The 23865-nt window shown below is 42.6% G+C and overlaps 1 protein-coding gene across 3 annotated transcripts in view; it reads left to right on the forward strand.

Moving 5' to 3' along the window:
- LOC311131585 (guanine nucleotide-binding protein G(I)/G(S)/G(O) subunit gamma-12-like) overlaps positions 1-21716 on the forward strand; it is a 59838-nt gene extending 38122 nt beyond the window's left edge. For 2 of the 3 annotated variants that reach the window (XM_084164651.1, XM_084164652.1), the window contains 2 exons: positions 18367-18506; positions 18770-21716. In XM_084164651.1, coding sequence (XP_084020777.1) covers positions 18414-18506; positions 18770-18895 — 219 coding nt within the window. In that variant the 5' untranslated portion in view covers positions 18367-18413 and the 3' untranslated portion in view covers positions 18896-21716. Of the gene's footprint in view, positions 1-18250; positions 18296-18366; positions 18507-18769 lie in introns of all 3 variants that reach the window. The other variant, XM_084164650.1, reaches the window with a different exon arrangement.
- Positions 21717-23865: the final 2149 nt, after the last annotated feature.

The raw sequence follows: 23865 nt of genomic DNA on the forward strand, positions 1-23865 counted from the left end.
GCAACAGGAAGTTGCTTTTGTATGTATGTATGTGTGTGTGTGTGTGTGTGTGTGTGCATGCGTGTGCATGCACACATTTGTGTGTTTGGAGGGGGGTTCCTCATAGCTCATTTCTCAATCCTCTGGGGGATTTAAGCATATGCGGTCAAACTGCAGTAACTTCAAGCCAGCTCTGTGTGCCGTGCGGTCATGGGAGTTTTTCTCTCCTATCCTGAGAGGGTGGAGACAGCAAGGAACCCCGGCAGGTTTCACACTCAGCGGTATCAGACCAGTAGTAGACTAGAGGCCTCAGTCCTTTCAATCCTTTTACTCAACAGGAAACGGTGGCCTCCGCCTGGTCTGGTCTGGTCTGGCAGCGTAGCACACAGTCAGACACAGTAAACAATTACAGTCACTCACTCACTGTCCTGCTTAGCATGGATTTCCTGCTTTTCACTTAATGACCCACATTAGTTATATCACTGCAGGGAAGGGAATGAAACACCACCATCCAGAAGCAGCATAATATTAGCCTGGTCACATATCTGTTTGTGCTTTATAGCCAACTCCTATTGTTGTTGTATGACAGCACAAACAGCTCTGGAACCAGGCTAGCATCACCTCACTGTGCAGCACTTCTGCACGGATAAAATGGAGGACTCGTTGCGCTATCAACCCTGCAGGAGTTGTGTATATACTTTGCCCTGTTCCGGGATGAAGTCGAACACCCTGACTTTCAGTGCGACAATTGTCTGCTCGCGGAGGGCTACAGAGAAGAAGTTGCTACACTGGGCATACAAATAGCTGATTTGCACAGGCTACTGGGAAAGCCAAGACCTGCGATTTTCTCGTTTTCCTCCACTCCGAGGGCCGTGCAAATCAGCTATTTGAAGATGCTAAATGTTTAAAGGATTTTTGTACTCATTTAAATTTGACCCAGCTGATTACAAAGCCCAGTCATCCAAACTTAAAGGACCCTAAGAAATCGACTTTGATTGACCTCATATTTACAAATACTCCAGAGAAATATGCTGGGAGTGGGGTATTTGCTTTGGATATTAGTGACCACTGTCCCATTGTATGTGTCAGGGATATACGGATGCCTAGATCCAAACCTCGTTTTATCAACGAGGAATTTTAAACATTTCAATTAACATACCTTTTTTTATTACCTTTATTTTGGTGACTTTGATTGTATTGCATCTATACCTGACCCAGAGTTGGCTCTGAACCACTTCTCAAATGTTTTCAATTGTATTGTAGATAAACATGCTCCCTTTTAAAAAACAGATAATTCAAAATAGGTCTTGCCCTTGGTTACAGTCCAGACCTATCTGAAGTCATACACAACAGAGATGCTGCCTGGGTCAAAGCTAGATTCACAGACTCGGGCCCAGACTGGCAGTCTTTCAGGCGATTGAGAAATCTGTTTAAAACTAGTTAAAAAAGCAAAATCAGATTATTAGTTTAATACACTGTCTGAATGTACAGGGAACCCAGCAAAATTTTGGAAAGCTGTTACGTCACTGAAGGGTTGTCTCCCCTCTTCTCCCCCAATAAATTAATTTTGATTCTCGCCCTATTACTGACAAAATTGATATCATTAATGCATTTAATCACCATTTTATCTCTGCGGGCTATATATTTGAATGTATTTCAAAGCCAGCTCTTGAAAAGAGTAGTTTGGATGTTGATAGTGAAAATCTATTGAATGATACTGAAAATGTTAGTCAGGAGTTTTCTTTTCGGAAATTCACTGATAAAGAAGTCTTGGATGCTTTGCTAACATTAGACCAAAAAAATCCACAGGGGCTGATCATTTGGGTCCTAGTCTGCCTAAGTGTGCAGTTCCCGTATTGCTGGCTCAGTAGCCCACATTTTTTATTTAACATTGTTATCAGGAAGTATTCCAAAAGCATGGAAATCCGTAAATGTGCTGCCACTCCATAAGGTTGGGGATACAAATGATCTTGACAACTATCGCGCCATTTCAAGACTACCTTGTTTAGCTAAGATTCTTGAATCCTTGGTTAATGTACAACTTTGTTCCTTTTTATCTGATAATTGTATTTTTTTATATAAACCAATCAGGGTTTAGGCCTGGGCATAGTACTATCACAGCAACCATGCTAGTTGTTAATAATCTTGTCAATGCCTTGGATGCTAAAAAGAGCTGTGCTGCCTTGTTCATTGACCTGTCAAAGGCGTTCGACACTGTTGATCATTCTGTTTTGCTGAAGAGGTTATCAAGAATAGGCCTATGATATACAGGCTGTTTATGGTTTCAGAATTATCTTAGCGACAGAACTCAGGCCATCTTCACAGATGGGGTTAAATTTGAATTTCTTGAGATTCAAAAAGGTGTTCCTCAGGGTTTGATTTTGGGTCCATTATTGTTCACCTTGTATATTAATGACATAGGAAATACTGTTAATACTTGTAACATTCATCTCTATGCAGATGACACAGTTTTGTATTCCTGTGCCACCTCAGTGCAACAGGCCATTCTTGAACTTCAGCATGACTTTGATTCAATTCAGAAATCACTTACAGATCTTAAATGAGTGTTAAATACAAGTAAAACCAAGCTCATACTGTTCTCTAGGTCACGAAATGTTGACCCTGAGGACCTGCATTTTTGCACTACAAATGGAGCCCAAATTGAGCTTGTTTCTCAATATAAGTACCTGGGTGTCTGTATTGATAACAAGTTGTCTTTCGTAACGCATATAGAAAATCTGACTAAGAAGCTAAGATCCAAGATTGTTTTTTTATATCGAAATAAACCATGCCTCCGTATTGAAAATAGGAGCAAGATTGTTCAAACAACGCTCCTCCCTGTATTGGATTTTGGTGATATTGTTTACATGCATGCGGCAACCTCTGTTTTGAAACCCTTGGATGCAGTCTACCATTCCGCAATACGTTTTATCACAGGGGACCATTTTAGGACTCATCATTGTATAAAAATGTGGGATGGACCTCTGTCTGTAAGAAGAGAGCTGCATTCTATTTAATTTATTTACAAAGCAATCTTACAGAAACTCCCTCCATATGTAATGTCATTAATTAAGTTAAAAATCATAAGTTACCAAACACGTTCTCAGGAATGGGTAACACTAGAGATCCCTTCACTCTCCACAGATTTGGGAAAATCTGCGTTTTGTTTTTTTTGCCCCTAATTTGTGGAACAATCTGCAGAGTTCACTGCAGTTAGATGTGCTGGTGCCATTCAGGCAGTTAAAATTATTGATTGAGAACCTCTATGTAGTTGAATGTGATTGTTTTTATTAAATATGTTTCTTTTGGTTTATTGTGTGCTGAATTATATTGTTTTATACACATACAGTACCAGTCAAAGGTTTGGACACACCTACTCATTCAAGGGTTTCTCTTTATTTTTACTATGTTCTACATTGTAGAATAATAGTGAAGACCTCAAAACTATGAAATAACACATATGGAGTCATGTAGTAAACAAAAAGGTGTTAAACAAATCAAAAATACTTTATATTTGAGATTCTTCAAATAGCCACCCTTTGCCTTGATGACAGCTTTGCACACTCTTGGCATTCTCTCAACCAGCTTCACCTGGAATGCTTTTCCAACAGTCTTGAAGGAGTTCCCACATATGCTGAGCACTTATTGGCTGCTTTTCCTTCACTCTGCCGTCCGACTCATCCCAAACCATCTCAATTGGGTTGAGGTCAGGGGATTGTGGAGGCCAGGTCATCTGATGCAGCACTCCATCTCTCTCCTTCTTGGTAAAATAGCCCTTACACAGCCTTGAGGTGTGTTGGGTCATTGTCCTGTTGAAAAACAAATGATAGTCCCACTAAGCCCATCGCTGCAGAATGCTGTGGAAGCCATGCTGGTTAAGTGTGCCTTGAATTCTAAATAAATCACAGACAGTGTCACAAGCAAAGCACCCCCACACCATAACACCTCCTCCTCCATGCTTTACGGTGGGAACCACACATGCAGAGATAATCCGTTCACCCACACCGCGTCTCACAAATACACGATGGTTGGAACCAAAAATCTCCAATTTGGACTCCAGACCAAAGTACAAATTTCCACCTGTCTATTGTCCATTGCTCGTGTTTCTTGGCCCAAGCAGGTCTCTTCTTCTTATTGGTGTCCTATAGCAGTGGTTTCTTTGCAGCAATTCGACCATGAAGGCCTGATTCACACAGTCCCCTCTGAACAGTTGATGTTGAGATGTGTCTGTGACTTCAACTCTGTGATGTATTTATTTGGGCTGCAATTTCTGAGGCTGTTAACTCTAATGAACTTATCCTCTGCAGCAGAGGTAACTCTGGGTCTTCCATTCCTGTGGCGGTCCTCATGATAGCCAGTTTCATCATAGTGCTTGATGGTTTTTGCGACTGCACTTGAAGAAACTTTCAAAGTTCTTGACATTTTCCGTATTGACTGACCTTCATATCTTAAAGTAATGATGGACTGTCGTTTCTCTTTGCTTATTTGAGCTGTTCTTGCCATATATGGACTTGGTCTTTTACCAAATAGGGCTATCTTCTGTATACCCGGCCTACCTTGTCACAACACAACTGATTGACTCAGATGCATTAAGAAATACATAAATACCACAAATGACCTTTTAAGAAGGCACACCTGTTAATTGAAATGGTGACTAGCTCATGAAGCTGGTTGAGAGAATGCCAAGAGTGTGCAAAGCTGTCATCAAGGCAAAGGGTGGCTATTTGAAGAATATAAAATATAAAATCTATTTTGATTTGTTTAACACTTTTTTGGTTACTACATGATTCCATATGTGTTATTTCATAGTTTTGATGTCTTCACTATTATTCAACAATGTCAAAAATAGTACAAATAAAGAAAAATCCTTGAATGAGTAGGTGTGTCCAAACTTTTGACTGGTACTGTATGTGTATGTTGTTTTATTATTCAGTTTTTATTGTAATGTATACAGGGCTCTCTTGTAAAATAGATTTTTAATCTCAATGTGAATCCCTGTTTAAATAAAGGTTAAATAAATTGGAAGAGGTGATAACATCTCATCACACCTACCTCATAATAGAGATGTTACAGGTTTTGTAAATAGTAAGCTGTCTGTGTGCTTATAGACATTTGGCCAAGTTACATGACTTCAGAAACAGGATACTAGTATTACCCTGGCTTTGAGAACTTGAGAGGAGTTGTAAGATGATGAGCGCTGCACCGTGTTCTGTGGCAGTTTGATGGCAGTTAGTGTGTCATTATTCCGATAACTATCTGAACAAGAACAAACACAACGTTTGCATTTGTTACTAACCACCGGAGTTCCGAGAACCTGCCACACACAAAGTTGAGCTCTCATCCCTTCCTCAGCCCTCTCCACCTCAGCCCTCATTTTACATTTACATTTTAGTCATTTAGCAGACGCTCTTATCCAGAGCGACTTACAGTTAGTGAGTGCATACATTTTCTCCCCACCCCTGCACTCCCCTCCGCTCCTCAGACCTCCCCTCCTCAGACCTCCCCTCCTCAGCCCTCCCACCTCTGCCCTCCCCTCCCCTCCTCAGCCCTCCCCACCTCAGCCCTCCCCACCTCTGCCCTCCCCTCCCCTCCTCAGCCCTCCCTACCTCAGCCCTCCACTCCTCAGCCCTCCCCTCCTCAGCGCTCCTCAGCCCTTGCTCAACCCTCACACTTTTATCTTTCTAAAGCCGACGCCAGAACACATATAGGGGCAGGTTATCAAAAGGATGAGAGACAGTCAAATGCTTCTCTGCAAGTGGTGTCATTTTGCTTGACACGTTTTTATTTGGCTGTAATAGTTACAATAGATAAGGCATAGCACTGAGGCTTAGTGTTGAGTTGACTCAAAGTTAATGATCTGATCTGTAATGCTCAACCATGCCGAGAGGGTATCTCTCGCTCTGCAAGCCAAGCAGCAGTCATACTCTCTGACCTGAGTATTTGTTTTCAGGTCATCCTGCATGATGACAGCTAGAATGTTTCCAGGTAAATGGTGTTTATGAATTGTAGCAGTTTGGAAAGTATGCAGAATGACGTTAAAGCAATTAAGCAACATAGAGGGACACATGAAATTGAATGTCCCTCACCACCACCCTTACCAGCTTGTGAGCTTTTCTATTGCTGGGTAGCTTAGAGAGAAAAAGACGGTCTAATTTGCTTAGCTGTCCTGATTGTTCTAAAGTAAGATAAAAATCCTCTAATGGACCTGGAGAGAGTGTTGCGTGCGAGGCCCTTTTCATTACGCTGCTTCAAAGTAAATGGACTGCAAGCAACAGGTTTAGTTTGCATGACACCCCTCCTCCCCATTCCTCCCCCCTTTCTCCTCCTCTGTGTGTTTGTGTGTGTGTGTGTGTGTGTGTGTGTGTGCACTGTGTATTAATAGAACCAGATGGTGGAGCGTTTCATTGATGTTGCATCTGGTCATACACACTGTGCCAGACTCTCCCTTTGACTACGCTCCAGACACACTCTCTCCTTCTCTCTCTCTCACATGGTACCCTGTTGCCTGCTGAAAGAAAAGTGTGCAGAGATTATCGCATATTTACTGCTAGGCTACAAATGACCCCAGTTTTGAGAAGACACCGATCATGAATGTTGAATTAAGATGAAATATACAGTATGCTTTCTGAAAGGAAATGATGCACATCAATGTCATTGTGTAAACACACCTGGGTCTTGTCTTTTGCTTGTCATCCATCTATTGACTGGCTCACAGATGTATTATATGGAGAATAGATACACTTCAAAGCAAGCCTTAATCCATGGAAGTTGTTCACCTTCCCTTTCACTGCAGGGTGTACATGCACTGGAAGCCATAGATGGACTGCCGCTGTGTCTTAGGAAATCTTACATCAAAGACATCTTACTCACAAAGCTTTGATCACTTTCTGACTGATGGGCAGTCTGTCTGTTGTGTTGTGTGGGACAGGCCACACAGAGCACGACTCTGAATGTGTGACTCTGGGTGAGATACACTACAGAAACTGAAAGACAAGAGAACCTGATTGTCTTTAACTGAAAGCCCAGGTGGGAAGGAAGAGACAGAGGAAAGAGCGAGAAAAGACTCTGAGTGAGACATTATTGTTCTGGGTTTAACCTCAGCCACCCACCTAATTCACTACTTGCCCTTCACAGAGCTCTGCGGAAGAACAGAGAGCAGAGTTCATCTCTGGACCCAAGAGTGAAACCTGTAGCCAGCATGTGACTCAGTGGCTAAGAACCCTTCTATCTGATTGAGTAGACTGTAAATAAAACACCCCGTGCATCCCAAATGGCACTCCCCTATTTCCTATAAAGTGCACTACTTTTGACCAGAGCTCAAAAGTAGTGCACTAAATGGGGAACGGGGTGCCATTTAGGACACAGGCCCTGTTGCATATTGCCTTTCATCTTGGCTGACTTCACACCATGGGCGTCCAAGTCAGTCTGAACAACAAATAACTGCACAGTAAATCTGTCATCATCATTATCACTTAGAATCAATGTGTCTCCTCTTACAATCAATGATCAACCCTGCTTGACTGTCATTCCTGTCACATTGCATCTACAGTTCTTCAGAATTCTAAAATGTTCTTGAAATGTCTGCAGATGTGTTCCTTTCATAGCACACAGCAAATTGGCCAGTGTTAACTAGTGTAGATCTTTCAGTTTCTAGTGTTGATTCAAGAGTTAAATTAACACTACAGAGTTCAATTAACATTCAGTGGTGTAAAATAACCCCACTGTTGGTGTAGATAACCAGAGTTGAAACAAAACCACACCTATCTTTATTATATTTCCCAGCATGCTCTATTGCAGGTTGATTTTTAGAATTGTTTGTTTCAATATTTATGTTTTTTATTAATCTTATGCTACTCCAATATAAATAACATATATTTTTCTAAACTAATCCAATCTGTTGGAAATGGTTATTCCAGTTTAGAGACTTTAGTTTAGATGTAGTCTCATCTTAGTCTTCCCAACCCTGGCAGTCATTCTGAATGCAGGTTGCTGGGGAATTTCTTTCTCAAAATGTTGGATATCCCCACTCTGGCTGGATTCCAATATGAATTACACATCACTTTGCAAGCCAGCATACTGTGACTTGCAGGCCTGATGTGGCCTGTAAACCATGCGTTTCAGACCACTGTATTAGGGTGAAACTAGGCCATCAATATAAGGCCTTATGAAATATGTATTGTCTTAAAGAATGTAATTCTAATGATAACATATTCACTTAGGATCTCACTTGGCAAAGGCCACAGGACTGAAAATGAATTAATGCAACAACCATGTCTATCACTAGCAAACACAGTCATGGGTGGTACTGGTAACTGAAAAATGTACTCAAATGGCACCCTGGGAAATATTCAAATAAGGCTCAACACTTTATTTGCATAAAATAAGGTGTTGAGTGTGTGTGGTTCTTCAAAGAACCATCCCATTTAAGGTTCTTCTGAGTATACTATGTTTTTCTATGGGTGGTGCTTTTACACTAGATCAGAGAGCCTGTCTCTTTTCCCTGCACGGCTGACAAGCTGCCTGCTCAGATAGCATCAGGCTGTCTGAGATAGCACCCATGAGGGTGCAGTTTATTTTTATTTTTTAAACTCCCGGACCCTATTTTTGGTCCCTCTGTTTTGCACATCACCCACAGTCAGTCCGGCAGCGTCAAGCGTCTAGTCGCACTGATAACACGTCTGCATTGTCCCCGTGGGGCTCTAATGTCCCCCGAGCCTTGAGAGCTCATTGTACTATCATTGTAGTATCTGGTTTCAGGCACATTTTTAGGCCCAGGCGTAAGGCCAAGCCATCTTGTTGCTAGGCAGTTTAGTAGTGCGGAGGATAGATAAAGGACCTGCTTATTCTCTCATGGCCATTGGCTTACCAGTTAGGGACTGATTCTCCCATTCCTACCAGTTAGGGACTGATTCTCCCATTGGCCTACCAGTTAGGGACTGATTCTCCCATTGGCCTACCAGTTAGGGACTGATTCTCCCATGGACTGGCAGTCAGGGACTGTGTAACGGTGGCAGGGTTAGCATCTGATTCAGTAGCAGTGCAGAGGATAGATAGACTGAAAATAGATGATAAGAGATCATTCTCACAGCTCAGCCAAGTCTCTCTTCTTACAATTATCCCTCAATCACTGAATATAGCCAGTGTCAATTTCACACAGTGTATTTTTTATTTTTATTTTATCTTTATTTAACTAGGCAAGTCGGTTAAGAACAAATTCTTATTTACAATGACGGTCTACACCGGCCAAACCCGGACAACGCTGGGCCAATTGTGCGCCGCCCTATGGGACTCCCAATCACGGCCGGTTGTGATACAGCCTGGAATCGAACCAGGGGGTCTGTAGTGACGCCTCAAGCACTGAGATGCAGTGCCTTAGACCGCTGCGCCACTCGGGCAATATAGTAATTGATAATATCTATAACAAGTAATCATAGTAAAGACCATAGTTTCACCGAAGTAGGTCTTAGGTATCTCAACCGTTGATGTGGTTTATCGGAGTAGTAACATCTAAAGAGAAGCAGGTAGTGTCATCAGTGTTTCCGCTGCAGTCGTTTTGCTGTGGCGCTGCGCCATTGCAAAATCATTGCCGCAACTCCAAAAAAATAAGGAACATGAAAAATATAAAATCTGCCGAGGCGCACTTTGAATTTGCTAAAACAGTCCACATTTACTTTTCCTCTGCAAACAAAACGAGTAATGAATAGAAAAATCTGACAACCCCATAGTAGAATAGTTTATCTATTTACCTAGTCGGCTATTTGTGAGGCCTCCCAGTTTTCCACTCCTAATTTATTTATTTCTCAACTCCTAAATATGCCCAAACAGCAACATTTTAAACAGAGTTTTTAGCAGCCGCATGTTAAGCAAGTTACCACTCTGCAATTCACCATGAGTGCATAGAGGAGAGTGGCTAAATGTAACATGGGTCAATTGTAGGGTAACTTGGGGTAAAATGCCTATCTACCTCAAAATCATTTCTTTGGAGTGACTTAAATTGTGATGTGTGTGTGTGTGTGTGACATGAGGTGGTTTCTGTGATAAGTACAGGCAGGGGGCGTCTTACCCCGGGTGGCGGGTTACCCCTAGTTACCCTAACAGTTAGACCTATATTATATTCACTGTTTATGCAAGTTTTTTGGGACATAAAATTCATCAACAGGATGCTAACTAGTTAAAAGATCACATTTGAGATCTGGCTAATGATTAGCCCAATATGGTAAATGCAGCTAGGCAACCCCATCATTGTCATGCTGAAAGACCCAGCCACGTTTCATCTTCAATGCCCTTGCTGATGGAAGGAGGTTTTCACTCAAAATCTCACGATACATGGCCCCATTCATTCTTTCGTCCTGGTCCCTTTGCAGAAAAACAGCCCCAAAGCATGATGTTTCCACCCCCATGCTTCACAGTAGGTATGGTGTTCTTTGGATGCAACTCAGCATTCTTTGTCCTCCGAACACGACGAGTTGAGTTTTTACCAAAAAGTTATATTTTGGTTTCATCTGACCAAATGACATTCTCCCAATCCTCTTCTGGATCATCCAAATGCACTCTAGCAAACTTCAGACAGGCCTGGACATGTACTGGCTTAAGCAGGGGGACACATCTGGCACTGCAGGATTTGAGTCCCTGGCGGCGTAGTGTGTTACTGATGGTAGGCTTTGTTACTTTGGTCCCAGCTCTCTGCAGGTCATTCACTAGGTCCCCCCGTGTGGTTCTGGGATTTTTGCTCACCATTCTTGTGATCATTTTGACCCCACGGGGTGAGATCTTGCGTGGAGCCCCAGATCGAGGGAGATTATCAGTGTCTTCCATTTCCTAATAATTGCTCCCACAGTTGATTTCTTCAAACCAAGCTGCTTACCTATTGCAGATTCAGTCTTCCCAGCCTGGTGCAGGTCTACAATTTTGTTTCTGGTGTCCTTTGACAGCTCTTTGGTCTTGGCCATAGTGGAGTTTGGAGTGTGACTGTTTGAGGTTGTGGACAGGTGTCTTTTATACTGATAACAAGTTCAAACAGGTGCCATTAATACAGGTAACGAGTGGAGGACAGAGGAGCCTCTTAAAGAAGAAGTTACAGGTCTGTGAGAGCCAGAAATCTTGCTTGTTTGTAGGTGACCAAATACTTATTTTCCACCATAATTTGCAAATAAATTCATAAAAAATCCTACAATGTGATATTCTGGAATTTCTTTCCTCAATTTGTCTGTCATAGTTGACGTGTACCTATGGTGAAAATTACAGGCCTCTCTCATCTTTTTAAGTGCGAGAACTTGCACAATTGGTGGCTGACTAAATACTTTTTTCCCCCACTGTATATATGGTGCACTTCTTTTGACTAGGCCCCATAGGGCTCTAGGGAATAGGGCCCTGGTCAAAAGCAGTGTACTATATAGGGAATAGGGTGCCATAGAGCCATAGGGCTCTGGTCAAAGGTAGTGCACTAAATAGGGAGTACGGTGCTGTTTGGGACGCAGCAGGCTGTTCCTAGAGGAAAGCCAATCAGCACGGCTGGTGTCAAACTTATTTCCTTTACTTTTTACTCCTACTGAAGCATTAGCAAGACCATGGGCAACAGCTTTCAGCTTGTGCCAAAGCCACAGGGAAATGCCACTGCCAGCCCAGACGTGTATGTGTGGTCTGGTGGTGGTGGGCACCTCTGCTGCCAGCTTAGCCGTGCCAAGTGGCCCTCTTACAGTGTCCTTGTGGACCATGTTCTTAGGTGGTCTGATCAGGTGTGGAGGGTCTATCCAGTATAAACACAACCCTATGAACCCCTGGTCTGGACCACCTAAAGACAGATGCACAAGGAAACCGAGCTGTGTTACGCTCACCAATCAGAGCACAGAATGACTCTTAATATGCATTCCAAATGGCACCCTATTCCCTATTTAGTGCACTACTTTTGACCAAGGGCCATAGTGTTCTGGTTAAAAGTAGTGCACTACATAGGGTATAGGGTGCCATTTTGGGCACACACTAATACTGTACATACTAATACTCTTTGGTACTTTCTTTAAGGAGATACAAGATATGATTAGATTTGAAGCCTCTACAATTCTTTTTAGTCTGCCTTTCGTATTGCCAACAGCATTAACCTGATCCATACATCTAGCCTCCTATACTGTGACATCACTGAGAGGAGACAAAACAAAGCTCAAGACAAAGTAGCGCCAACTGAACACGCGTCATTGAGTTGACTAGACAAAAGCTAGTTGTGAGTGTTGCACACAGCAGCACTCAGTCCATTGACCCTCAAGCACCTCCTCTTTACGCTGCAAGCCCTAGCTGCTAGCGTCACGTTCAGTCTGGTGCAGAGCTGCAGACGTTAGCTAGACACTGGGTTAGTAGCCCTTGTCTAACCCAGCCCTCAGATTATGGCCTTCTTTCTGTGTCCACTCTACCATCGTCTGGTCAGTGCAGTGGTCTGGCTGTGTTTTAAAACCCACTGTTGCGCAAAGAACAGAGATATGCACATTAAACCACTTCTGTGTCTAGCCAAGCCTAGCACACAAAAGGCACTGAGGCAGACATGAGGGTGAAGGGCTCTTGAAGTGTCTCAGAGCATTTACAGTGAGGGAAAAAAGTATTTGATCCCCTGCTGATTTTGTATGTTTGCCCACTGACAAAAACATGATCAGTCTATAATTTTAATGGTAAGTTTATTTGAACAGTGAGAGACAGAATAACAACAACAAAATCCAGAAAAACGCATGTCAAAAATGTTATAAATTGATTTGCATTTTAATAAGTATTTGACCCCTCTGCAAAACATGACTTAGTACTTGTTGGCAAAAACCCTTGTTGGCAATCACAGAGGTCAGACGTTTCTTGTAGTTGGCCACCAGGTTTGCACACATCTCAGGAGGGACTTTGTTCCACTCCTCTTTGCAGATCTTCTCCAAGTCTTTAAGGTTTCGAGGCTGACGTTTGGCAACTCGAACCTTCAGCTCCCTCCACAGATTTTCTATGGGATTAAGGTCTGGAGACTGGCTAGGCCACTCCAGGACCTTAATGTGCTTCTTCTTGAGCCACTCCTTTGTTGCCTTGGCCGTGTGTTTTGGGTCATTGTCATGCTGGAATATCCATCCACGACCCATTTTCAATGCCCTGGCTGAGGGAAGGAGGTTCTCACCCAAGATTTGACGGTACATGGCCCCATCCATCGTCTCTTTTGATGCGGTGAAGTTGTCCTGTCCCCTTAGCAGAAAAACACCCCCAAAGCATAATGTTTCCACCTCCATGTTTGACGGTGGGGATGGTGTTCTTGGGCTCATAGGCAGCATTCCTCCTCCTCCAAACACGGCGAGTTGAGTTGATGCCAAAGAGCTCCATTTTGGTCTCATCTGACCACAACACTTTCACCCAGTTCTCCTCTGAATCATTCAGATGTTCATTGGCAAACTTCAGACGGCCCTGTATATGTGCTTTCTTGAGCAGGGGGACCTTGCGGGCGCTGCAGGATTTCAGTCCTTCACGGCGTAGTGTGTTACCAATTGTTTTCTTGGTGACTATGGTCCCAGCTGCCTTGAGATCATTGACAAGATCCTCCCGTGTAGTTTTGGGCTGATTCCTCACCGTTGTCATGATCATTGCAACTCCACGAGGTGAGAACTTGCATGGAGCCCCAGGCCGAGGGAGACTGACTGTTCTTTTGTGTTTCTTCCATTTGCGAATAATCGCATCAACTGTTGTCACCTTCTCACCAAGCTGCTTGGCGATGGTCTTGTAGCCCATTCCAGCCTTGTGTAGGTCTACAATCTTGTCCCTGACATCCTTGGAGAGCTCTTTGGTCTTGGCCATGGTGGAGAGTTTGGAATCTGATTGATTGATTGCTTCTGTGGACAGGTGTCTTTTATACAGGTAACAAACTGAGATTATGAGCACTCCCTTTAAGAGTGTGCTCCTAATCTCAGCTCGTTACCTGTATAAAAGACACCTGGGAGCCAGAAATCTTTCTGATTGAGAGGGGGTCAAATACTTATTTCCCTCATTAAAATGCAAATCAATTTATAACATTTTTGACATGAGTTTTTCTGGATGTTTTTGTTGTTATTCTGTCTCTCACTGTTCAAATAAACCTACCATTAAAATTATAGACTGATCATGTCTTTGTCAGTGGGCAAACGTACAAAATCAGCAGGGGATCAAATACTTTTTTCCCTCACTGTAAGGAAAGCTGCGGTGTGGAAGAGGATGAAGTATCTTTGATTATTTCAAGATCCTCACATGAAGGAAAGTGTTGAGACTGTTGTTGAGACTGTTGTTGAGACTGTGGTCTTCAAGTGTTTATTTGTCAGGATCCTTTGTTTCTATTCCTATACTTACTCCTTGTGGTACTAAAGCTTTATGTTCCTGTCAGCTCTCTCCTCTTCTGCTCGGCTCTATTTTTAAAACCTGGGGATACAGCTTCCTGTGAAGGGAGGAAGGGAAGGAAAAGAGGAAAGGAGTGGGTTGGTAGGGTGATTAGAGAGATGTATGCTTCTGATGGAGGTCTCTCCATCCAGTTTGTACTCAGCTGGACTGTGGTGACCTCAATACAAAGGTTAATGTTGAGGCTTCTCCTCAAATGACATGCACTGTGTGTGTGTGTGTGTGCATGTGTGTGTGAGTGTGTTTGTGCGTGCATGCATGCAGTCAGTCTGGATCCACAGGTTCCAAGGTGAGAGAGAAACCTGCAAACCTGACAGACCGATCGCTCTTCTTTAAACAGTCCCAGCACCCCGGGCAGTCTCTTTCTTACTACATACAGTGCATTCGGAAAGTATTCAGACCCGTTGACTTTTTCCACATTTTTAGAATTTATTTGCACATTTATATTTACATAACTATTCAGAACCTTTACTCAGTACTTTGTTGAAGCACCTTTGGCAGCGATTACAGCCTTGTGTCTTCTTGGGTATGACACTACAAGCTTGGCACACCTGTATTTGGGGAGTTTCTCCCATTTTTCTCTGCAGATCCTCTCAAGCTCTGTCAGGTTGAATGGGGAGCGTCGCTGCACAGCTATTTTCAGGTCTCTCCAGAGATGTTCGATCAGGTTCAGTCCGGGCTCTGGCTGGGCCACTCAAGGACATTCAGAGACTTGTCTCGAAGCCACTCCTGCGTTGTCTTGGCAGTGCTGCCACCACCATGCTTCACCGTAGGGATGGTGCCAGGTTTCCTCCAGACGTGACGTTTATCATTCAGGTGCCTATTGGCAAACTCCAAGTGGGCTGTCATGTGCCTTTTTCTGAGGAGTGGCTTCCATCTGGCCACTCTACCATAAAGGCCTGATTGGTGGAGTGCTGCAGAGATAGTTGTCCTTCTGGAAGGTTCTCCCATCTCCGCAGAGGAACTCTGAAGCTCTGTCAGTGACCATCGGGTTCTTGGTCACCTCCCTGACCAAGGCCCTTCTCTCCCGATTGCTCAGTTTGGCCGGGCGTCCAGCTCTAGGAAGAGTCTTGGTGGTTCCAAATTTCTTCCATTTAAAAATGATGGAGGCCACTGTGTTCTTGGGGACCTAATTTTTTTGGCACCCTTCCCCAGATCTGTGCCTCAACACAATCCTGTCTCGGAGCTTTACGGACAATTCATTCAACCTCATGGCTTGGTTTTTGCTCTGACATGCACTGTCAACTGTGGCACCTTATATAGACAGATGTGTGCCTTTCCAAATCATGTCCTATCAATTGAATTTACCACAGGTGGATTCTAATCAAGTTGTAGAAACATCTCAAGGATGATCAGTGGAAACAGGATGCACCTGAGCTCAATTTCGAGTCTCATAGCAAAGGGTCTGAGTACTTATGTAAATAAGGTATTTATTTTTTCATTTTATTTTACATTTGCAAAAATTTCAAAAAATCTGGTTTTGCATTGTCATTATGTGGTATATTTTTTTATTGAATCCATTTTAGAATAAGGCTGTAACGTAACAAAATGTGGAAAAAGTCAAGGGGTCTAAATACTTTCAGAATGCACTGTACAGACCCACTATAGCACTGTCTTCTTAGGCAATGTCTTTATTGCTATGGACTAATTAGTGTTGTCACAATACCAGAATTTTGACATTGATACCGATACCAGGTTTAGTATCATAATACTCGATACTGTCACGATACTCGATTCCAAAACGATACCAAAACAATACCATAAAAAAAAGAAGGCATATTAGCCAAAGTCACCGAATTGCACTTGATCCAGACAGATAAACTCAGCTTCTGCGCTGTTCAATCGTTGGGCATCTTTTGAGTTCAATTTCATTACATTTTAAAATGTTTATGTCAATTTTTTGGAGACAGTCGTGTATGCATTAATGAATCAATTGTACAATCATACAATCATTTTGAATTTGTTTTTACCAATCTAACTTCAAAACAACATAATGGTAATAATTTATTTAATAGGTAAATCTCTATTGATAAACTGGGTAAATCATTTCATTGGCAAATGCTAGGAGAATATATGATTTTATTGTACTGATCAACAACATTGATCACAATGTGCTAGCTAGCTAACTAGTTAGCTAACATACGGTGTTGCCCCTGCCTCCCACTTACCGGAGTAGCTAGCGGGAGGCGGGGGCGACCTGTAGACAGTTTCCTTCGCCCCTGCCTGTCAGGCACTGTTTTCCCGCAGTTCTGTTAACGAAGGTGAGGGCAGGTGTTTGGCAGGCGGGAGCGAAGGACACTGTCTACCGGTGTTGCCCCCGCCTCCCGCTAGCTAGCAATGAGGACTCCGGTACACAGCAGGCAGGAGGCGGGGGCGTTAATACTTTTATTTTCGTTTTGACCCACATTCAAAAGTGTCACACAAGCATGAAGATGTCATGATGGAGGTGGGGGCGTTCATTCAGAAACCAATTGGATACTTGATGGGGGGCATTCATGAAGGAACCAATGGGATGCTCGAGGGGGGTCATTCCTGCAGATGCAGGAATGCCCACATACAGGAAACCAGACTGGAAGCGAGGGAGACATAGAAGTAAATTAGTTTTTGGTGGAGAGGGAGACGAAGTGAATTAACAATGTTTTAGTGACAATCAATCAGCTTTGAAATCAGCATATTTTGCGTTATGGTTTGCACAAACAAAGTACTAGGGTTGTGAATTGATGTTACTTCAGTTGTAAGCTAGCAAGGAACGTTAGCCTACAATTAAAGCCGGAAGCTACCGGTATCGTCTTGCATTGTTCTAGCCTGTATGGACATTGTTTTGCAAACAGTTTCAACATTTCTACATGCCGTGTTGCGTTATTCAAGTTTTTAATTTCTGTGCAGCATGAGTGGGGAGCTAATAATGCAGCCCAGACAGCTCTAGCAATGAATGAGTAAGTGGAGCAGGCACTTTGCTCTTCACGCTATAAAGGGGCTGCGCTGATACACAGACTTGATCCTCTCAATCATGTGCGACACATTTGACAGAAGTAACAAATATAAAAAATTATCTAGTACCGAACTGTATTTGTATTTTTTCTGTATCTAAATAATAAACAAAATGACAGTAATTAAAAAACAGCACCACCTATAGGCTCCTACATGTACTGGCAGGTTCTATTACTATTTTTTATTTTATTTTATTTTAACTAGGCAAGTCAGTTAAGAACAAATTCTTATTTACAATGACGGCCTACACCGGCCAAACACGGACGACGCTGGGCCAATTGTGCGCCGCCCTATGGGACTCCCAATCACGGCCGGTTGTGATACAGCCTGGAATCGAACCAGGGGGTCTGTTGTGACGCCTCAAGCACTGAGATGCAGTGCCTGGGATTAAAAGGCACTGTTTTCACACCAACCCGACTTACGTCTGGGCCTGTATTCAGAAAGCTTCTCAAAGTAGGTTGAATCCAACACTAAGACCAATGCAGACTTCCCATGTTGTATTTGGATTGTGCAACCACTTTCGTCTTTGCCAGTCTGTGCGTGATTATGTGCGTTAGCTTGTTCGTAGGTTGTTGGTTGAGTAGTAAGTTGCAGATTAACTTCCGACTGTCACTTTTGGAAAGTTACTCTGGAGAGGAAGGACAGTGGAGTAACAGCTGCTGCTAGCCACAGCGTGTTTGTATGTTGTGTTAGGCAGCTTGTCAAAGTTCTGTTCCTGGCACTTAACCATATTGGGTAATTCTCCAACACACCATCTGCTGTGCAAAGATGTAAGAAGTGCCTGTTGATGTAGCTGGGGTATCTTTAATGAGACTGTTATACCGGGACAGGCTGTTCCGCTGCCGTATATGGATGTACAGATGGTGATTTAATGATGGTTTATTGTGCTTTTGTTTTGTTTTTCCAGATAAAGACACTCAGACAAATATCCACTACTCCAGAATTGTGGAAGGTATATCCAATATTTATTAAATATTCATTAATTCATTGTCAGTAATTTTTTCCCATGGGGGGGCTACACAGTACTGAATCCGGTACGTGTATTTTAACACAGGTGTGTGGAGACCAACATGTCTTCGAAGATGCAGAGTTCCAATAACATAGCCCATGCCAGGAGGACAGTCCAGCAGCTGAGAATAGAGGCCAGCATTGAGAGGATTAAGGTACGCTTCTCAAACATAACCCATCATTACTGTACGTTTATGACATTACATTTTCATCCTGCAAGAACTGCTTTCTCTGACCTTCTCTCCGCTCCCCCTGAACGCTGCAGAGAAACCGAGTCTTATGAACCTGTGTGGTAACAGAGGATCTTGTTGACTTGTGTTGTAAATGTTCCAATGTCCACACAGGCATACCACTTGTGTGTGTTTCTTCATGTTCATCTGAGGCCGATAGCAACCTGCTCTATGATTCTCTCCCGCAGGTGTCCAAGGCCTCAGCAGACCTGATGCACTACTGTGGAGAACACGCTAAATATGACCCTCTACTCATGGGCATCCCAGCCTCTGAAAACCCCTTCAAAGACAAGAAGCCGTGCACTATATTATAGTTGCAGGACAGCTGAAATGTCTTTGCTTTTTTATTTGTTTATTCTTTTATAGAGAGAAATATGACGTTAATACCGGTACACTATTTGCCTTAAGGCCAGCCCAGCCCCACTCCCCATGTTTCCTTGTGCTTTAGGTTGATTCCCAAATGTTAGGGCTCTGGTGAAAAATAGTGCACTATATAGGGAATAGGGTTCCATTTTTGGACTTTTGTAAACATGTGCCATTTTGGTAGGATCAGAATCATTGGTCTGCTCTCTCTTCATCACATACAACTAAGACCAAAGAGCACCATTAGGCAAAATGCAACAAGTCTTTGGTGACCCAGAAACAATGCTTTAGTTTAGTTTAATCAGTCATGAATGAATGAAAGCTCATTCTGAGGCTCCTCTCAACAGAGACTGGGGTTCTTTCAGATTGTTATCTCATGTTATGCAGACTAAATACTAGCTTGGTTTGAACTAGGGGTTCCCAAATCTGTAATGTTCACATCAGCCAGAGCATAAATAATGCCAATGGCCCTAAAGCATAAAGTATTGCACAACACTCTAGTGAAACCTTTCAGCTCCTGATTGCGTCAGTCAGTCCCCACACAGTAGCTTCTTTGGGAAACAATCAGTCTAGTTTGTATGTTACTGATAAGCCTGTAATAACCCCATTATGTAAATCACCCAGTCCCATGACACAGGAGGACTCTAACACCAGTGCTGATGGGCTGGTAAATTATGGCTGTGTCCCGAATGGCACCCTATTCCCTACAGAGTGAACCACTTTTGATCAGAGCCCTATGGGCCCTGGTTAAAAGGTGTGCTCTAAAGAGAAAAGGGTGCCATTTGGGACTCAGCCTGTGAATGTCCCATCACAACAGGAGAGGGCGGGTCGGCCAAAGTAATAATACTCTCTCAAAGGGTGCCTGTTGTTCTGTAAGGGAAAGTGTACGGCTTGCAGCCACAGCCTCATAAACCGGCAGGGGCCTGAATAAGGTTAAAGGATGATCACTTAACCATGTTTAACCAGCATTGTTTTGTTTCTGCAAAGATGTCAGAGATCGTTTTGTTTTCAGGCAGGGGTAGAGGGTGGGGGGGGGTTCAATTTGAACTATTTCACTTCTATGTCTTTTGTTATGAAAGAATGACTCTTTAAACGTTAATACTAATACTGATCACTTGTGAATTTGCCATTACTTTGCCTTAGAAACCAACCTTTGTGACTTTGCATAGTTGTCTTATTTGTGTGTGGTACAGTAGATGATAGATAATGTAGCAGCAATATGAAGTATTGCAGATACTATATAACCCTTTAAATTAGTTTAACATGCCTTACATTGATGTAAAATATATTGGTCCATAATGATGTCTCTACTGGGCTGAAGGAGAAGAAGTTAAGATCACAATCACATCTATCCAATGTACAGATGTAGTATTGTAATTTCATCACCCTGATGTTGCAGAATATTTGCTGCACAGCAAACTTGTAGTGTATTTGAGGTTTAAAAAGGGTTCTAAAGTTTGTAATTTCCACTTTTAAATGTCAGACTTGATTTGGCTTAACTAAAAATGTATCAAACCCAAAATAAACATTTCCATTAACTGTAATCCACACAATAATTCACATTACCTGTTGCTGCAGAATTATTTTCCTGCTGTGGAAAACTGTTCAAATTAAGATCCTACATCTGTACCAGCACCAGCGGAAACGTACTAGCCTGAGTGCTAATCTGTTTGTGCTATCATGCCAACTCCTTCACTCATTGTCGTGGCAAACAAAGATAAAATCTGTCTTGACAAGGACATCAATGGAGTAGGCAAGAGCACAAACAGATCTTGTACCAGGCTAGAAATTTAAAAGGTTTTCTGATTGTATTTTATTGCCAGTGCTTTTAAAGTGTTTGACTGTAATAACTTTTTATTGATAGATGTACGACTTCTATTCTGACAGGGATTCTGTGATCCATCGTGAAATTTGTGACGACTGTTATTATGATCTCTTCTTGAGTTTGAACATTCCATATTTACAATAAATGCTTATTTTCAGCTCTCAGAATGGTCAAGCGTTGAATAATAATTGTTATTGTGTGTTTGGGAGAGTGTTTTTCTGTCTGTGCACGTGACTGTCAAAAGCAACTCGGAGACCATGGTCGTGTCCATTAGGGCAGACAGTAGCAAAACCGAAAACTAAAACAGTTAGACAAGTTCAAGTAGTACCTCCCTGGTTCGCTTCGTTTTGTACCTAATGAACGCGACACAGCTTAATCAGCCAGGGCCTAAATATTAAAGTAGTCTTGTTTCGACATCTCGCCACTACTTTTCAGCCCCACTCCTCAAACAACACTATACTAATACTGTGAACAACTGAATCAATACATCCCCAGTGGATGCAGGGAGCACATATTTGCTGTGCTTGTCACTATTCATCTGTCATTATCATTATTGGTAATACACTAAATTGCTCTTATACCTGTGGGTTAAAGCCTAAAATTACCACAGACTGCTATATATAGAGACAGGCGGCAGCACCAACTGAAACGTCCCCTCATAGTAGGCTATTTGCCTTCATATTCTGTGTAATCTCGGCAACCTACAATCGAAAATCTCACGTAAACTACTATTTATGTTAAGTAGTCTGTCCACAATTCTGTGTGGCTTTGAAGGCTTGCTTGAAGTTGTGTGTTCCTGTATGATGTGTTTCTACATGTGCTTCTCACTGTTATGTCACTGCAATGACATTCTGAACTTCGTCCAATCGAAACTCTGGATGTGTGTCTAAACAACTTTATTGTCTTTCTCCTGTATACATTTACAATTAAAATATGCTATTTTGATGCATGTGTTGCATTGATTTTTGGCAACTTATTTCATGTTGCAAATGGATTTTGCAGTTTTAAAAGAAAACATGTTTATTTTTCTCTGTGACAAATACCGGATGTTGGATTTGGTCTCTACTACATACTGTCCAATTGGATATATTTCCTATTTCAAGTGATTAAAATTTGATTCACAATTTTGCCTTCTTATATTTAGTAGATCTAAATAAATGTCTTTAAAAACACAATTTCAATGATTTAGTAGTGATTTGTAAACGCATCTGGCACAATAAAAAGTGTGTAGAAAATGATACTTGTCTTACAATGATCATCAGATACATTTGAACAAGTGGAGAGGATAGATTGTTGAATTGTCACAACAACTAATAGACTAGCTAGTGACACGTCAGTGAGTCACCTGGCTGTAAACATTCCCATTTTGCTCTGATTTCTGCCATATTTTGTTGTTCTCTGCCCCCAAGTCCAGGTAGGGCTGGTTGTTATGTAACGATCCCTATGCTTCAGAGTGGCATCTCTCTCTTTCTCTCTGTCTGTCTGTCGCTCTCTCTCTGTCTGTCTGTCTGTCTGTCTCTCTCTCTCTCTCTCTCTCTCTCTCTCTCTCTCTCTCTCTGTCTCTCTGTCTCACTGTCTGTCTCTCTCTCTCTCTCTGTCTGTCTCTCTGTCTCTCTCTCTCTCTCTCTCTCTCTCTCTCTCTCTCTCTCTCTCTCTCTCTCTGTCTGTCTGTCTCTCTGTCTGTCTGTCTGTCTCTCTCTCTCTCTCTGTCTGTCTCTCTCTCTCTGTCTCTGTCTGTCTGTCTGTCTGTCTGTCTCTCTCTCTCTGTCTCTGTCTCTCTGTCTGTCTCTCTGTCTGTCTCTCTCTCTCTCTCTCTCTCGCTCTCTCTCTGTCTCTGTCTCTGTCTCTCTCTGTCTGTCTGTCTGTCTGTCTGTCTGTCTGTCTGTCTCTCTCTCTCTCTCTCTCTCTCTCTCTCTCTCTCTCTCTCTCTCTCTCTCTCTCTCTCTCTCAGGGTCTGATGTTACAGGCAGAAACCAGGTCAGGCCATATTTGTTGGCACATTGATGTATTCGCCACTCTCCCCTCTGATATCAGATGACACTGGGCTTTGTGGATATTCTCTGTGATTGTGTTACCTTTCCACTTGACAGAAGAAAGTATTTGTTTGCACTACCTACTCCCTTACAATTTCCTTTCTGTACTCAACCTGGTTAAAGATATGCTTGTGTTAAATATATTTCACCTTTCCCCTGATACATACCCCAGAGATGCATATTTGCACAGATCAGGATCTTTATGAAATATTTCAGTTCTGTTGGCATTGCGGTTAAGCCTACAGATCCATGGGAAAAACCTACAGAGACAGTGTATTCAGAGTTCATCAGAGTAATGTAGCAGTGTTCTGTTCATAGTCCATGCTTGCTCCTCCTAGCTGGATTCCTGTCATTTGTGTCATGTGTGTTTTAGTTTGACTGGTGGTGGTGCCCCCAGCCTAGCAATTCTTCCATGACTCTTGTGTAAATTCAAAGGAGTGAGGTTGCAGTGTACTGGCCTTCTCCTAACCTCCAGTCCACACTGTTTCACCCACAGGACTGATGCCCCATTCCTGACCTGCAGTTCACTTGGACCTTTATGGCTTTATGGTTAGTTCCTATATCCACTAAAACCACTAGATTTCTACCTCAGGAGAAGGTAGTAGCCCCCCTGCAACTTTCCTCTATTCTCACTCACTCCAAGTCAAATCAGCATAGCATTCTACTGCTCAGAGTTTATCTGATGACTGGAACTGTGGGCTCACACCCATGTCTCTCATGCTAAGACAGCTATGGTGACTTGTCCTGAAACATACAATGCTGTGAAAAAACGTGTGGTTATTGCCCCCGGAAAGGATGGGAAAGCTAAATTACAAAAATGTATCATTGAATGCTCCATGGTGTTAAGACACCACAGGAGTACAGCTACATTTCAGGCCACCATCATGCTGACATGACATTAGGGGGTTTCTGCTTAACAGCCAGCCCTGCTTGTGTTGCCTTCTAATTAGTAACACTATTATTACTATCAGTGCATCACTGTGAGTGTGATTGCATCACCTCCATTCTATTTATAGCCATGATGAAATCAGTAGTCAGCAGTACCCCCCCCCCCCCCCGCTGT

The sequence above is a fragment of the Coregonus lavaretus genome (genome assembly GCF_964263955.1).
Source record: "Coregonus lavaretus genome assembly, chromosome: 6".
NCBI classification, from domain to species: Eukaryota; Metazoa; Chordata; class Actinopteri; order Salmoniformes; family Salmonidae; genus Coregonus; species Coregonus lavaretus.